Here is an 18,171-nt window from a genome sequence, read left to right as displayed (position 1 = left end):
TTTACAAAACCATTTTCCCTGTGAGATAGCATGTTTTTGCTAGTCGCTTGTGTGCGAGCGTGTGTGTGTCTGTGATATTTTCTTAACTTCCCAGAACATTAGAGAAAGAAGGGGTTTTTTGTTTGCTCTCATTTGGTAGTCAGGCCTGTTGTTTATGGTGTTTAACTCCCCCGCCGATTTGAATTGTTTGTTTTCGTTTTTTCGTCGTCTTATTTTTGTCTGTCGCTGGGCTTAAGGTTTTCCTGAAAGTTCGTTTTTCCCAGCCTCTTTTTTTTCATTTTATTGTCTTTTCTTTCTTTTTTTTTTCGCGAATTGTTTTGGTTTTTAAAGCTTGTAAATACAAATGGATTTGGGTCCGTCTGTCGGTAGGTCGGTTAGTCTGTCTGTGTTTGTGTGTCTCCCCGCCTATGTGTGAGTGTATAAAATTGTTTTCTGTTTGAAAAATATTTGCCTAAACGATAATAAATTTTGTCTTCCAAATTTTTGAGTATGAGATAAAAATGTTCTTTTAACCATCAACGTACGAGAATGAATGTTACTCGTATTGTGTACGGTTGGTGTGAAAAATAAGTATCACATTTAATATTTAGCGACATGTTAAATTAATATTTAAGTTTCGATTAGCAAAAATACATCGAAAATAATTAAGTTTGAATGAGATTTAAACACTTGGGTCAAAATCGATACAAAGTATAGTAAAAACGTTGGATATAAAAGAAATTTTACCCAATTCCCTACATTCCAAGTATAAAAACATTGCTTTATTGATCTATTTTTAGATAGACAGATAAATAGATTGGCTCAAATATAGATTTTGTGGTTAGCAACCCTTCTCGCAGCAAAGTTTAAAGAACAAATGAAAAATATGGGGTGTTGTGTGGAAAGTTTCGATATTCATAGGAATCAAAACTTATTTTGTTTTTTTTTTATATGGCGGGAACTACGAACGGAGCTATCAGTCCAATGCAAATTAACACTTTTCTTTATTGTTTTCGGTGGAGAATACTTGTGGAAATACACATTTTTGCTAGTTTCATGTCTCAAAATAGCATCAAAATTTCGATCTATGTAAAAAATCAGAATAGACCTCAGAAATCTTAGAATAACATTTAGTCAAAAATTAGTTTAGGTTTTGCTATAGCCCACCTGGATCCTAAGGGTAGTCCCAAACAATAACTCAGATTGAACACCCATTCGTCCTGTCATTAGAAGTTCCCCATTTTCGTGTGCTACTCGGCAATTAACTTTTACACTGTCTGTATACGCACCAAGCCAAACGCTGAACATAACTACAATTTTCTTTGCTCCACATCAAAGTCTAAAGTGAAAAAACACAAAAACCAAAAGATGCGCTGTCGTGTTCCGGTAAATTTGACTACTTCCACAAGAAAATTATGTGACAACGCTAGAATGTGAAATATTTTCACTCACAAATCCATTCATATTAAAAAACGAGAGCGAAGAACGTAATTTGTGGCTGAATTATTTTTAATGACTGCCACCGAAATACACAACTGGTTGGCATTCCAGTTATTTTTTGTCACACATCCAGCGATGAATTTTCAGTTTTTAATATGTATTCTAGGAAAGAATTCAATATTTTCAATTTATTTTTGATGATCTTACCATAAAGTTATGCAAAATACAATAAAAGCAGAGTTTGACATCAAACTGTTATGTACACACAAATTAGTAACGTAAATGACTTAAATAGCTCATGACAAAGAAAAGAAACCTTTATGGGGTGTTGTGGTATATGAAAGATTCGATACTCATAAGAATTAAAAGTGGTTTATTCTTTTATATGACAGGAACTACGAACGGAACTATGAGTCCAATGGAAGTTGGCACTTTTCTTTGTTGTTTTCGGTAGCATAAAAAATGCCGAAAGTCAGAATAAACCTCAGAAATCTCAGAATAAACCATATATCTAGGTTTAATAGCATTTAAGAAAATTTCAATCAAAAATCATATATTACAAGTTAAAATTGTTTAATATTTAATTTTTTGTTGGAAGCGTCAATGGAAGAAATAACCCCTAGATAGCCCCATCTGTAATTATTGTAGATAAGAAGGTAGCCTCAACATCAGTTATCCCTTAAGCAGAACGGACTGACATACATAAATCGACTCAGAATGCGATTCTATGCAGATCATCAAAGGGGACTATGGGACTATCTCGTTTACCTGTTACGAACAAATGCACCAAGACATAATACCCTGACCACCTTGTGGTTTAAGGTTTAAAAACGTGGGCCTTACATTTTCGTATTTCGCAAAATTTCATCCAATAAGAAACCAAAATGTTAGATTGCTGCAGATTTGGTTGGAAATTGCTATGAGTGAAGACCAAATATCATAAGATATACTTTATGAGGACCATAACAAAATAATAGTTGTTTCTCAAAGCATCAAAATGTTAAAATCTGCATGCGCCGACACATGTGGGCTATGCCTAAAAGGAAACCAGTACACCGAAGTAGTCAGGTACAGTTTTATATATTTTCTGTGCAGTCTGCTCAAAAATTCTTATTTCCCGGGAAATGATAGCGGGAGGCATTTTTGGCTACGTCTGTGAACCAATATTAGATAATTATTGCAATTATGGGATAAGATGGCAACTTATATGGGTTAGAAAGTTCAATTTAATTTAAGAATATAATGTTTTCTTTTTAATAAGGGTCAACTAGTAAATATATAAGTTTATATAAGTACTTCTAAGGGGAAATAATCCAAATTTATAGTGCAGAATAGCCAAATCGGTCCTAAAGAAAGCTTACAACCGAGACAAACCAAGAGGGCCAAATATTAAGCCGAAAAAATTCGTAAATATGTCTTTTAACTAGAAAAACTGACATTTGTCACCTAGCCAAACAAATCTTCCGGAGTAAAACAATTTGTATCTTCAGTAAAGTCAGGCATTTGAGTAGGGAAAAATCCTCAATAGAAAACTTAAATTGAAAGACCACATCAGCGAAAGAGCAAATAAAGCTCACAGATCATGATCAATCTGTAGAAGGATAATAGGTCCAAAATGTGGACTAAATCAAAAAGGGTTTACTGGCTACGCAGAAGCGTAATTATATAACATACACGTCGGTAATCTGGTGGACGGATGGATGGACAAAAAATGCAACGTTGAAATCTTACAGAAAGTCGAAGGAATGTGTTGCCCAGATATCAACGGGACAATGCTGACAACTCCAACGAGGGTTTTAGAGACTATTCTGTATGTACACCAAATATAAATACTTATTAGGTATGAGGCAGCCATTGCAGCATGAGGCTGCGAAACAGTCAACAAATCACTATGGGAGACTCAATAGAGTACAGAGTAAAAGAAAATAAATTATTTGCACTATGTGAAACACTAATCCCAGACAATAACTCATAGAACAACGGATACCTAGCGAGTTTGCCATCCGGAAGCTGTTCTTCACGAACGCCTCAAAGTTAGGGGAGAGAACGGTGCTAAACCTCCTCACAGAAGACGTGGAGGCGGTAATCTCTCCTTGAGACTCTAAACTGGTTTAGTACTATCACTATCAACAACTATTCTCAACAGAAATCAGTACGCATCACATCTCAGGTACCAGGTCATAAATGGATTAGAGGTTAAATCACTGGTGAAATACACTAGAGCTCAAGGGACATACATTTAAGATGTGCCAAAACATTAGAGGTTATACGACTAAATTTCAAGGTTTGGCCGAAATAATCCAACATATTCCTTTGGAATAAAGAAAACATCCTATGGGGTACCAAATGACGACAAGACAAATGTATTGATATAATTTAGTAAAGCTGAAATGAGCAGCCTAACGGATGTAATCCAGGGACATCAGGGTCTGCAAGAACACTTACACAGAATGGATTGTACTCTACTCTAGTGTACTCTATTCTAGTCTAGGGGAAGAAGATAAAACTTTAGAACTGCCCGGTATTTACAAACTTTAGGAAAAAAGTTCTAAGGGATAGATACACCTGTTTCAGTTTTAGCAACATTAGGATCTTCTGTAAAAATACGGAATTCCAAATAAAAGATAAAATATTTTACCTTTATTGCTGTTTTTATAAAAACAACGTTTGTTTATTAGTGGAGAACGATGGTAATGTTTACCAGGTAAGGCAGGGAAAACCTAGCTTTCGGAAAAAGCCACCAATCCCCATCAGTTCTCTTGTTTTTTTGTCTGGGATATTCTCCCCAGAAGTTATTTTAAAAATAACTTCTATGAAAAAAAAAACTTTTTTACCCAAGTGAAAAGATTGTAAGATCACTAGAAGAGAAACCAAAGAATTGCATAGAACTAAAATTCTTTCGTAAAAACTTCTAAATCTTACAACCGCACTTATATCTCTGAAAAAAAGCAAGGGAACTGATGAGGATTGGTGGCTCTTCCCGAAACCTAGGTTTTCCCTGCCTTACCCCCTGGTAAACATTATCATCGTTCTCCACTAATAAACAAACGTTGCTTTTATAAAAACAACAATAAAGTAATTAAGTCTGACCATTTTGCAACAACAAAATACTATGGTATCCCGAACAAACGAGCCAACACTCTTCTAAAATATTTTACTTTATTTGAATCATGAATCATCAAATCCTTTTCTCCAGATATTTCTACCGAGTTTCAGGCTTATGTGTATGTCCTTACGCATTTGTAGCGACTCAGGGTCGCTTCTTTTTTCAGTCTAACATAACCTAAATAACCACAGAACATAAATGTTTTAATTATATTGAATTGGAAAAATCCAAAAATTAATTAAATTACTTTAGGAAATAATGTGTTTTTTTAATTAAAGCATGAGATGAAAATAAAATTTGAAATGACCTATTGGTCTGAAGTAATGCACTTCTGTATTTCGTTGACATGTAGACTACTTCTGCTATCTGCAAGATTAAAAAGTGCGGGTTAGTTAAATATACATTGCACTTTTTGCATGATATATATACAATTAAAAGTTTATGACAATTGTAATAGAACTCTTCTACATATGTATGCTATTGTATTTTGTGGCATATCGAACGAACTCTCTACCTAAATATTTTTAATGTTATTTTTTTTTAGTACACTCTTGGGATGCTCAGCAATTTTTGTGGCAGTCAGCACAACAACAACAATCCACAATAAATTAAAAATAAAAGATAATCATGCAAGAAAGACATAAGATTTCAATAGCATAATCTATCTTATGGGGGACCTTTGGATTTGGAAAGACATTTCCGTTCGATTGCCCAACAAAGATAAATACAATTTAAATTAACTTTAATGTCCTAGACGAACGATGAAATCTTCGTATCTTCGTATTTGGATGGCACTTCAATGCTTTATAAAATAATTTTGATAACCTGCAAGCACCACTTTAGGACAAATTAAATATTCAAAAGCTGCAGGAACAGAGACGTGGTCCCTTTAAAAAGTACCAAATATTGTATTCTTATCAAATGTCCTTTTGTTAGTGAGTGTGTGTAAGTATATTTGTATGTAGGTGGTGATATCCAGCCAGCTCTTGTGTTTTGGCGCGAAAACGCAATTTCAATGGTTAGGGGGGGATTCTATGGCTGGTAGTGTGTTACACACTAGTCAAACCCCTGCTTGGCTTATATTGTACGTGTGTTAGATCGGAATGGAATTTAAGTAAAATTATCGCTTGAATGTTTCTTCGTTTTTTCCTCTTCTTCTGTCTTTTCTTCTTCTTTGCTGTTGATAATGGGTGGGTCTTAGGGAGATGTCAAACGTAAAAATGCAATTGAAATTTCAAAGAATTTATTTTCGTTCGTTATGTCATTTGTTGTTGGCATTGTTATTGTTTTTAAGCTTTTGATGTTAAAACCTGACATAAATTCTTCTTTGCCTTTTAACAAAGACACAATAAGAGAGTGAGAGCTGGTGCACACAAACATTGATGCTAGCTCACAAAAATACAGGCACAACACACACGCACGCACTCACATTTAACTGAATTTATTTGAAAGTCTTAGTTCGAGGAATCTTGTATCAGAAACGTTGATACCAAGTCGAAACGAAATTACAGGGGAGTAGACTCCTTATATGAGTCCTGCCTTACATACATAATTGTGTCTTAACGGGGGAGAGGTGCTTACGTGTGTATGAGAGTGTGTGTGTGTGTCAGAGTGGGAATGGAGCAATTTTGTATGCTTGTTAAGCGTGAAATTTGTTAAAAATTTGCAGTATCAGCATCTTGAAGAATTTAGCTTTCTTTGCTATTTTTGATTGTTTTCAAAACAGAAACGGCCTCACCCCATCACCGCAAAAACATGGGAGGCAGCAGCAGCGCAAAAATACCAATGAAAGGTTCAATGGTCTGTCGGTCGGTCGATTGTTCTCCATCGATTCGAATACAAGTTGACGTGTCTGTGTGTGGTTTCTTGGTACATTTACAGGATATGGTCAGTGAATTGTAACCGTTGAAAATTAATCAAAATAATTGATTTTAAAAGAATATATATATTCGAAATTCAAATTCAAAAATTAAAACATATATTACTATAAGGATCATATGACACATATGATATAATAGTGCCGTAGATTTCTCATATGAATTATAAGGAAACATGAGAAAATAAAATTGAGGGAACATTTTCATATTCGATATCAGACAAGACAAAGTTTGAATGTAACTGTCTGGAATTTGGAATTTAATGTTCGTAATAGCAAGCAATCCTTCTGGCAAAAAATTGTCTATATAGGACCACATTGTTATAAATCCTGCAAATAAGTGTATCTCCTGATATTCGATATTCGTATGATTCAAGTCAGATTTAACTGGCATTGCCTAAAGCTTGGCGCAATTATTTCGAAATGGATTTTAATTGGTAGCAAATATTCCACAATAGCCAGGAATTCTTAAAAAACAAGAATCTTTTTGCAATGATTGAGGATGTATTGGAGATATATTTTTGCTCCACAGAAACTATAAATAACATTTGTATACCAAGTCTTCATAAGATAAGCTGTTTTCCCTAAGGATGGAGGGTATCAAAAATTATGCCCCGCTAGATCTAAATGCTTGTTTTCCTCTTTTTTAACAAAAAGAATTTCCACATTTCGAATTTACCGCATTTGAAGTTGTTCACTTTCTCTGGTAGTACTGTAAAACGACAACCATTATTAGGAATAGCCAGTGTGTGTAGAATTTCTCAGTTGGATTTCTATCGCTGTTGTAATTTGCCGATCGACACATTGACCCACATCGACAAGTGTGGTAGGCCATTGGTCGATACACTTACTGGATGACTGCCATGGGTGAAATGGGCTATTAACTAATTCATACAAACATAAAGATATGCGTATCTGACGGATATTGTGGCAGCAACTGTTTGCTGTGGCCACAAAAAAAAATCCCAAATTTCCTGAAATTCTGTATGTGTATCATACGCAAAGGATAAATACATACATACATATACATGTTATATATATTTTTTCTGTGCACAATTATGAATTAGCTTTGTTGTGTCTCGATGTGTGTGTGCGTGCCATCGTAGATATGAAACATTTTAACAATCGATTTTGATTTGCTTGCAAAGTTGCAAAAAACTTTCCATATTTTTCTCATTTCTATAACCTAAAAATATTTCCTCTCGGCTTTGCTTCTAATTTGGCGAGGGTGAGATTTTGGTTTTGTGGTGATTTGCAGGAAAGAACCCAATTTTGTCCCTCTATCGAGTAATATTGAACATATTGTTTGTATATTTCCGTCACAACCCTCTAAATTCACATCACAAGCACGGCAATCAAAAGAAAGGAAAAGTTACAATAATATTTTTTATTGCCCATGGCAAAGTCATTGTAATCATAATATGATTAAGACTTTAATATTTTATATTAGGTTGATGAGATTTCATTTCATATATATGTTTTTTGTTTTTGTTGTGGTTGTTGTTGTTGTTGTGTTTTGGTTTGACAGCCGCCCCATATCATTTAACCGCAAGTGAAATCGTTACCAAGGCTAATTTGTCAATGTGGTTGTGAAGTTTGGCGAGGGAGTAAGGGAGGCAGGATAAGAAGTAATAGAACTAAAGGTAAGGTCACATTGAGCAAATATTTGACACAAATATGTTTTATCATATTTTCCCAAAAAAATGTTGTTTTCATACAGAGTTGATTTTGTGTTCACATTGCTCACATTTATTTGACAAATTTTGTTTGTTCAAACACCCATCAAATAGTGGCAAATAAAGCAATGACAAAACAGGTTTGACGTGCGGTCACATTTGAAAAATATATTTGATTAAAAAGCAGTTTGATCAAACTATCAAAAAACAAAAAATTGTTTGGTCGAAATATTTAAAAGAAGCTATGCAGCAGGAAGAGGCGCTTTTTATTTTATGTTGTGGTGCAGCATCATATATTGCTGTCAAAGAGGACGAATCCATGAAAAATAGAAAGAAAAGACCATGGGTTCGAGAATGGTTGCGTCAAAGAAAGGAGGAAGGATGTTGCGTCAAATTGCTGACTCAACTGCGGGCTGAAACACCATCGCTCTATAAAAATTTCTTGAGGATGAACGCGGCAGATTTTGACAATTTGGTGAGTTTGCGTATAATTGAGATGAAATCTATAATGTTTCTATCATGGACCCCTTAATAGCTTAAATTAACTGCACCACTTTTAACCAAGAAGACGACACAATTACGTGAGCCGATTTCAGCTTCAGAACGGTTAATGGTTACACTGCGATACTTGGCAACAGGCGAGAGTTTCCGTTCTCTGCAATTCATATTCCGTATACCTCACAACACTATTTCAACTATCATTCCTGAGGTTTGCGATGCTATTTATAAGGTTCTACAGCCTGATTATTTAAAGGTAAACTATTAACTACAGCGTAAGTTCGGTCTGGCCGAACTTACAAACGGAATTACAAAGTTAATATAGCTTCCATAGTATAATTGATAAATTTGTATTGCTTATACAGACCCCATCAACGGAAACAGAATGGCTAGCAGTATCGGAAAAATTTTATGAGAAGTGGAATTTCCCAAACTGTATTGGGTCTATAGACGGCAAACATGTCGTTATGACAGCGCCTTCTCATTCCGGAAGCATTTACTTCAACTATAAAGGCAAGTTTATTACTTTACCTATATTGTAATCAATTATTATTATTTTAATTTGTTATAGGAACTCACAGCATTGTACTCATGGCTATTGCAGATGCTTCCTACAAATTTTTATATATTGATGTTGGGTCCAATGGAAGAATATCAGATGGTGGAGTTTTCCGAAAAACGTCATTTAATAAAGGTCTGGTTAACGAAAAACTAAATTTACCACCACCAGAACCATTGCCAGGCAGAACAGTTTCAGTTCCTTATGTTCTTGTTGCGGATGATGCATTCGCTATGACACCCAATATATTAAAACCTTTCAGTGTCCGCAATATGAATGCAATTCAGAGAATTTTTAACTATCGTTTGTCTAGAGCTAGACGAGTTATAGAAAACGCATTTGGAATTCTGTCTGCCCGCTTTCGTGTACTACGAACCCCAATAAAGGTTGATCCACCAAAAGCAATAAAAATTACTACTGCCTGTTGTGTGTTGCATAACTACCTGATGTGCCGCAATAATTCGATATACTTCAACCCAAATCTAGTGGACCACTATACACAAGATGGAACACTAGTACTAGGTGAATGGCGCAGTGAACGGGCCTCTGATAGTCTTATAAATCTACAACCTCATCGGTCTTATATTGCACCTAATTGTTCTACTGTAAGGGACGAGTTTTCCCAATATTTTGTAGAAGAAGGCGAAGTTCCCTTCCAATACAAACATATATAAAAGTTTAAATAAAATGATATAAAACAATTTAATTGTAAAGATTTTATTTACAAGCTTTTAAAACAAATGAGATCCATAAAACAGAAAAATAAAAAAAATTCATTAATTATTTTAAAAATTAATTAAGTGATAAGTCAGTCATATAATAAAAAGAAAATAGGGATGTTTTAACACTCAAATAAATGATTGCTTCTCTCCTCTTCCAAACATTGTAAAAAAAACAATGTAACTTTATTTCTAACTGAAGCAGATCCACTGTCACTGAGTGTCTTCAGCTCACTTAGGAGATAGTTTGCGAATGACGTGTTGGGATCCAAGCTGTTTTGGTTGCGTTCTTTCATTGCAGCAACTGCCTCCCGCATAGTCTCCGCAATTTGTGTTGTTGCAGATTGCACAGTTGGAGCCTGTAACCGCCGTGGTGTTGATGTTGGTGGTGGCGTTGGCAAAGATGGCGATGCACAAACATCAAAAGCTGTAGAAATATTGAATTGAAATATTAACAAGGTAGAGATTTTAATATATATATACAAATACGGAGCAAGGCGAGCGTAGGGGCTAAGCTCGGATTGACCTAAACAAAATGGTTATTATTTGAAAGCTTTTGGAATTACCTATCCAAAAAGTGGTCGGTGTTGTTGGAACCGGTTCCGGAGTAATACAAGAAAAATTGTATTTTAGTACCATTACTTTTTGAAAATTCTCTGAAAACTTGAAAATGGACTCCATATGGGGTATAAAGATGTCCATACTACATTATGCATTGGTATAGTATAATGAAGCATGGACATTTTTATACCCCATATGGAGTCCATTATCGAGTGTTCAGAGATTTTTCAAAAAGTACTGGTACAAAAATACAATTTTACTTGTATTGCTCCGGAACCGGTTCCAACAGCCCCATCATACGACCCATTTTGTTAACCTCTAAACTCGCCTTATACCACGAATACTTACAATTACTTTCTGAATCTATTTCTATTAATAGGTTTGAAATTGTGTCTTGCGTCTGAGCCTCTTCATTTCGTCCTACAAACTTCATGACATTAAAAAATCTCCATTTAGGTGGTTCAATTGCGCCTTGTCCCGACTTTGTTTTGGACCTGGCCGCATATCCTCGATACTGTATCCTCAAGTTTGTCCACTTTGCGGTGAGATCTGCAGGGGTATATTTATCATCAAATTGTTCGGAAATGTGCCGCCATGCGTTGTCGCGGAGTATTTTGTTGTGGTATCCATCACATCCCGCATTCCACAGACAACTTTGTTCCTCCACTAGAGCAATGAGCTTAAAAATATCTTCCTCTGCCCACTCCTTTGCAACCTTTGGCTTTCCCCGAGATTTCTTCTGCGGCACTTCATATTCCATTTCCATTTTATTTATTCTTTTTTTTAGAATCACTTCTCACTTTAACTTTTAATTTTTCCTTTTTGTAGGTAAACGTTTATCTGCACAGCTGTTTTGCATGTCAATGTTGTCAATGTCGTATTTGAAATAAAAACGCTTTTAGCGATCAACGTCTTTTGGGATTTTAATATACAACTTTTCAGTTGTAAATCGAATAATTTTGGTTTTAATTGGTAACATTCCATTTGTAATTCGAGAAATAATTTGTAATTCAAATTATTGCGTTTATAATTCGAATATGTCTAGTTGAATTGAATTTCAATCCAGTTATAAATTGAGAATTCTATTTGTAATTCGAATAATTCCATTTGCAGTTCGAATAAAACTAAATAGAATTGCAGTTGGAATTCTCAATTTAAAAAAGGAAATTATTTGAATTACAGACATATTTCTTAACTTACAAATAAAATGTTACGAATTAAAACTAAAATAATTCGCTTTACAACTGAAAAGGTGTAGTATAACGAACAAAAAGATATTTGTATGTTGTTTTTATCTGCAATGCATTTGCGGTATTAATATAATTATATAATTTGTAAATATCAAATTGCTTGAGAAAAGTGATTTTTAAATATAAAAAGCTGACAACAGTGATGCAACAGCTGTTATTTCTCACTGTTTTCTCATACAAAACCATTGCAAGGTCAAATAAATGTTTACTCTAAATAGAGGAAAATATTTGATTACAGGTGTTCACATTGTGGCCACATTGATCAAAATTTTCTTTGCAGGCAAATAACTTTGTTTTCTCGAAATCAGCTGTTTTTGTGTTTGCCCTACAAAAATATTTTGTGGTCAGATTGTGGCAAAGAAATATTTGAACTTTTTCGTCAAATATTTGCCCAATGTGACCTTACCTTAAGTGATTTTAAAAACAACCAAGTTCATAACTTTTCACAAAAGTACAGCAACAAATAAAGTCGATCCAGACATTTTATGTAAGTGGAGATTTCAATTATAAAAAAATTGGGAGATTATCGCTTTAGAAGAAAGAAAACAAATCTTTACAAATTATTACAAATGGCACTTGGGGCATCAGTATCATAGAGGGACTCCCATCTCATAAAATTCGTGAGTAAAGTTAACATTTTAGTATTTTTTCCGTGGATAGTTTGATTTAAGAAGAAAAAAAACCTCCATGGATAGTATGTTCAAAACTATATCTATGTTTTTTTTAGGGATTTATTTTTGCAAATTCGGTACAAATGAAATGAATTCTCTAGTAAACTGTACTTCGTACATACTAAGCAATATTTTAACCAATACATAACCTGACTATTGCACTTCCACAATCATCAGGTCAATTTTCAGTAAAGAATACATTGGGATAGTAAAATTCCGCTAATGGGACCCAGGGCGTATACAACTCACTCCGGGATTGCGGACTGTTCAGATCCTTTTCTAGAAAAAAGAAACGCATCAACTATAGTCAACCCCTGAACACTGTATTTGTTGCAGTGGTACCAACCTCCCTCTCTGAGCATCCAATTAAAATATAGTCATGGACCCATATTGATTGTTTTTTGCGAAAAAGATCAAAGCTAATTTTAGTGCCAACCTTGCTTTCCAAAATACTCCAGACGCAATAGCCCAACGGATTGGTATCCGGAGATTTTGGTGGCCATTGTGAGCTGGAAATTAAGCGAGGAACCTCATTTTGTAACCATTCTTGGTTGGCGCGTGCTGAGTACGATGGTGCTGAGTCCTGTTGGAATGTCCAAGGTCTGCGGCCAAAGGCTTTTATACACCCTCCAGAATATTTTCGCGATAATATTCGGCATTTCTTCTGATGCCACGGTCGATTAATACTGGCGGAGAGCGACCATCTGCTGTTATGGCTGCCCACACCATCGCCATGGCCGACGCTTGAGTTCTGGTGGCCAACCGAAGGTGCACATTTTCAGCTGACCTCATTTTGTTTGTTTACAACCAGCTGGACAACGAATGTTTTCTCATCGGAGAATACCAAATTCGCCAGTTCACCACTTTCGGCCAAGCGAAGCCTAACTTTAGCTCTTTTTAGTCTATTTTATTTCTGTCGCGGTTTTAGTTCTTGAACTTTTTGGAATTTCAATGGCTTTATCCCGAGCTCATTTTTCAATATTTGCCGAATGGAATATTGCGATATGTTCAGCTCACGAGCCATTTTTCGGCCACTCCGGCGTGGGTTTCGATCAAGTCGAACTTTTCGAACCATTTCTGCTGACTTTGCTGTTTTCTTCCGTCCACTTCCTTGACGACGGGCTACGCTACCAGTATCACGGTAACGAGCGATGGGGCGAGACACAAAAGATTTATTCACATTTGAATGCTCGAGTGCTCTAACGATAGCTTGTAAACAATATAATGAGCTGTCACTGGAAAAATTTTAACAGCTGTCGGACGAGTGGCTTAGAAATGACAGCAGTCTGAAATTGGTTGGAGTTTTTTTTTTATCTCACCCTGTATATTTAAAATTTAAGCAGTGGACCGACATAAAGACTGTCCCAACTTGAGCGCAATCGTGAAATCGGTATCGTGAAATGATTACTAGTTTTTTCCTCATGAAATTAATGTGGAGGACATATGGTTTCATCATTAATTTCCCGGTCGTGCTATTTCGCTTTTTGGAGACCAGAATTGATCGCCTACATCGTGAGATTTAACACGTTTGGTTTTTTTTTTATAGAAGTCGATGGTTTACGCTAATAAACCGACGACGACTCAAGTATTAAAATATAACATTGGACGCTGCATTAATGAAATAACGCAGCATTTATGCCAATGGGTCATTGAAAATTTCATCAAAAGATCGCGTGTGTGCTGGCAAAACGAGGCGGCCATCAGAATTACGTTCGAGTTGAAACCCCCATATATTTTATCTTCAATCTAGGTTTAGTGTTGGTAAAAAATACTGCAATGTGGGAATCATTTCACTTTCTATATTATATTAACTCTTTGTGAGAGAGGTTTCAGAAGACGTGAACGGTCATCATACCATTTCACATCTGACTAGAGTCTTATGCAAATTTTACGATTTCCAAACCAAAATGTCTACTTTTATCGCCTTTTGGGTGGTACATAAATTTTTTGTGTGTTTGAAAATTTTGACCGTTTCGACTCCAAGAGTTATTTAATTTTCTTAAAATATCGAATTCTAAACTAATTAGCAATAGTAAATGTATGTATATGAGACAATAAAAAGGACATGATTCAAAAAACTAAAACTAGTTTTAATTCCTCCTGGAACGAATAGTTTTGTTGTAGTTGAATCAGTATTGAAGTATAAAGTTCATGAGGCAGATTTTAGTGGTACAGCGGCAGACCAAGTAGACGAAGATCATAAACAACCAAGCCCAACGGACATTTGGGTAATTCATACTCTTAGTCATACTAGAAACATTTTTCTTCAGATATTTTTTTAGAGTTTCACATTTCTTAAAGTTTCACATCTCTCTTTAAACTTACCACCACCTACAATGCTCAAGAGAACACAAAACCAACCATCATTATTAGACAATCTATTGCCAACAATTTATATTCATATTTGTTATTCATGGTACATGGGCTTGGTAAATATTTTCCATAATGTTTTATTAGCATATGACAACTTGTAAAACACTGGCTGCCCTTTTTCCATTTTTGGGGAAATCTCACAGCACAGCACCCAAACGCCGAGCGCCACGACAAGCACGCACTCTTGACTACAGCCAAACGCACAGAGGACCAATGGAAAAGGGTCACAGCTACCCGAAATTCCACTGAAATCAAGATTGGTTGGTACATTTGTTGAACATATTCAAATACATAAAAGAAATATTCATTTCATTGATGTCCTCCGAAAGCAATCAACACAACATAATAATCGCAAATAGATACAGACGCCACACACACACTCCCGCAACATATACTGACAAAACACGCACACACACACATTCAAAGATTCATAGATACGTGGTGTGTTCCATCCAGCCATTCGATGAAAATGGTGGCAAAGGATTTTCGATTCAAATATTTTTTTCGTAGTTTTTTTTTTATTTTATTATGAACTGAAACAAATTAAGGCTGTGATAAGACTACTACAGACGGCAGCCATTGCTGCTATTGATATTTGGGCAAATCGACAATCCGGCATGAACTACACACACCCACTTAAGCCAGGGTCTTAGTTGTCAGATGTTGTCACTGCCAAGAGTATTTGTGCTTTGACAGAGGGTCTCTCTATGCGAATGCAAATAGTTCAAAGTTCAATATAAAGGCAAAGACGAATTTCAATTTCTAAAAGTGAAACAAAACATCGAAAAAAAAAACACAGAGTTCAGCAAATTGAGGGTGCTGCGTAAAAGGAAGATTGTACTTGAAAAACACTTGGTAGCTGGCGTGAGTATTGATATTTGAAAATACTCAGTTATTTCCAGTCATCAAAAAATTGTGGAATATCGAAAAAATGTCACACACTATCGACTGCTATTGGTTGGCATAATCGGAGCTAGATGATGTGTAGAAAAAAACTTAAGATCCAAAGCTTCAACAGATTTTTCGTATACAAGGTTTCCAGGGATAACGTAAAATATTATAAAAAATGGGAGAGTAGTCAAGTTCGGTGGATATTTAATACTTTATACCAATATGGGAAAAAAGTTTTCGAATAACGACGATAGTGCCATTAGAATTGAATATAATTTTTGATGAACAAAAGGGAGAATAAAGCTTTTGTAGAACATATCATATTTCATATACAATTCCGTGTGGCGTAAACCTTCGATGTACCCAATAGGGGGAGGCATCGTTAAAACGAGTACTATAGTGACCATTTTCCTTTAGACGACTAGATTTTAGACCATTTCGTTTAAGACAGTGACAAATCGAATATTGTAGGCTATACAAAATGGACGACTATAAAGACTATAAATTTTATGCCTGTGGGGTTGGAACACATTCACGAATTGCTCTTAAGAAATTGTGAACAATTATTTGACAAATATCGCTAAAAACATTAAATACAAGCTGCTGTTGTTAGAGCACAACAGCATTAAAATGTGATTAAATCTTTTGGGCCTCGTACCATAGCTCTTTGCCGTGATTCTGGTAGCGTAGCAAACATCAAGGAAGTGGACTGAAGAAAACAGCAACATCAACAATGGTTCGAAAAGTAAAGAAGCGACTTGATCGAAACCCGCGTCGCAGTGGCCGAAAAATGGCTAGTAAGCTGAATATATCGCAATATTCCATTCGGCAAATTTTTAAAAATGAACTCGGGGTAAAGCCATTGAAATTACAAAAAGTGCAAGAACTTACACAGCAACGTAAAGAAACAGACTCAAAAGAGCTAAAGATTTGCTTCGTTTGGCCGAAAGTGGTGAACTGCTGAATTTGGTTTTCTCCGATGAGAAAACATTCGTTATCCAGCAGTTTGTAAAAAAAATATTATCGCGAAAATATTCTGAAGGATATATTTAAGCCTTGGGCACACAAACATTTTGGCCACAGACCTTGGACATTCCAACAGGACTCAGCACCATCGCACTCAGCACGCGCCACCCAAGAATGGTTTCTAAATGAGGTTCCTCGCTTCATTTCCAGCTCACAATGGCCACCAAAATCTCCGGATACCAATCCGTTGGAGCATTGTGTCTGGAGTATTTTAGAAAGCAGGGTTGGCACTAAAAAAATAACAAAGTGTCGATCATCTCAAACAAGCCCTTCGCCGGGAATGGGTCAAAAAACCGCAGAGCAACATTCGGACAGCGTGTGATGGTTTCATTGGCCGTTTGAAGGCCATAATTCGTTCCAAAGGTGACCAATTCGAACAAATCTAAACTTATTCTAAAATTTGATGATACTTCCGTCATTTTTTGCTTTCATTCAATAAAATTTAATAAAGAATGTAAAAATTATGGCGTTTGACTTTGTTGTAGTTTTTTATCTCACCCTGTATACGCTTTATCTCATATAAATCATTTGAGATCGTCGAGCACAAAACGATGCGAGTATATTCTCAATAAATACAAATTACATTAAATATATCTGAATGACTGCTAGTTTAAAACATCCGCATTAAACATTAAGGTATTAGACAACACAGCAACTGGATTGCGCTGTCATATAATTCCTGCAAATGGAATTATACGATTATCCACAGCTTAGTCAAATGAAAAAACATTTAAAAGCGAAATATCTATGCCCGTGGATTATTCGCGGAATCTAAACTAAGAATGAAATATATCAGCTATTAACCCATTTCAAAGAATATTTTGTTTCAATTTCGGAGTTTTCTAATCATCGTTCCTTTTTTTCGATCTCATTTTGTAACGGTAGCAGAATAGGATTGCAACGGAAATCAGTTTAAATCTTGTATTAGAAATTCATTGCATTAATGGAACGCCGTCAAACAAACAAATGAACGACCAGCCAAACAAACACAAATCAAAAATCCCATACACAATAGAAGCCGTTAACAATGGCTGGCCTAGACAAACGACGATGGGCAGGCAGTCAGTCGGTGCTTGCAGAAGTGGCCGGCCGATGATTGTTGCAGCGGCATACAAATACGGATTGAATGTCTGCACAGGCACACGGCAAAGCTGGCGAATTAATTTTGTATTAGGCTTCTAATGATTAGTAAAGATGGGATAAAGTACGCTTAGAAACGCATTAGAAACGGCAATAACGTTCTCTAACAACAACAACAACAACAACAGAACTCCACAACAAGCGAGTGGAGGCCATATCGAATGCGAAACACGTAATAATGATTGAATCATCCACACATCCTTGCATCCATCCATCTATCCAAAGAGCGCTACGACCATCTAACCAGGCAGCCAACAATCGATATCGATGTTTGTGAATGTGCGTAAATTGATTCAATGCCATCATTGATTGATACATACAGTCAGACAGTCAGTCAGTCAGGCAATCGTTTGGCAAAAGATGCCGTTTCAGCCACACGCTGTCATACATCCAAAACAGCTGTCGC

The 18,171-nt window shown here is 35.7% G+C and overlaps 3 protein-coding genes across 5 annotated transcripts in view; 1 reads left to right on the top strand and 2 right to left on the bottom strand.

The window, feature by feature from the left end:
* LOC101889674 (nephrin) overlaps positions 1-18,171 on the bottom strand; it is a 275,261-nt gene that overhangs the window by 217,775 nt on the left and 39,315 nt on the right. The gene's annotated exons all lie outside the window — the stretch shown is intronic.
* LOC101895281 (uncharacterized) lies at positions 8,232-9,823 on the top strand. The gene is made up of 4 exons (XM_011297267.3): positions 8,232-8,552; positions 8,613-8,831; positions 8,941-9,088; positions 9,147-9,823. The coding sequence occupies exons 1-4, from the start codon at positions 8,322-8,324 to the stop codon at positions 9,806-9,808; spliced, it is 1,260 nt and encodes a 419-aa protein (XP_011295569.2). The 5' UTR covers positions 8,232-8,321; the 3' UTR covers positions 9,809-9,823.
* Positions 9,685-12,029, bottom strand: LOC131803562 (uncharacterized). The gene is made up of 2 exons (XM_059124923.1): positions 10,763-12,029; positions 9,685-10,280 (listed from the first exon to the last, which is right to left on the bottom strand). Exons 1-2 carry the CDS (start codon positions 11,178-11,180, stop codon positions 9,976-9,978), a joined length of 723 nt encoding a protein of 240 aa, XP_058980906.1. The 5' UTR covers positions 11,181-12,029; the 3' UTR covers positions 9,685-9,975.

This window comes from Musca domestica, unplaced genomic scaffold, assembly GCF_030504385.1.
Source record: "Musca domestica strain aabys unplaced genomic scaffold, Musca_domestica.polishedcontigs.V.1.1 31, whole genome shotgun sequence".
Classification (NCBI taxonomy): Eukaryota; Metazoa; Arthropoda; class Insecta; order Diptera; family Muscidae; genus Musca; species Musca domestica.
The sequence above is the reverse complement of the archived record's forward strand: the minus strand, read 5'-3'. Positions and strand labels throughout refer to the sequence as shown.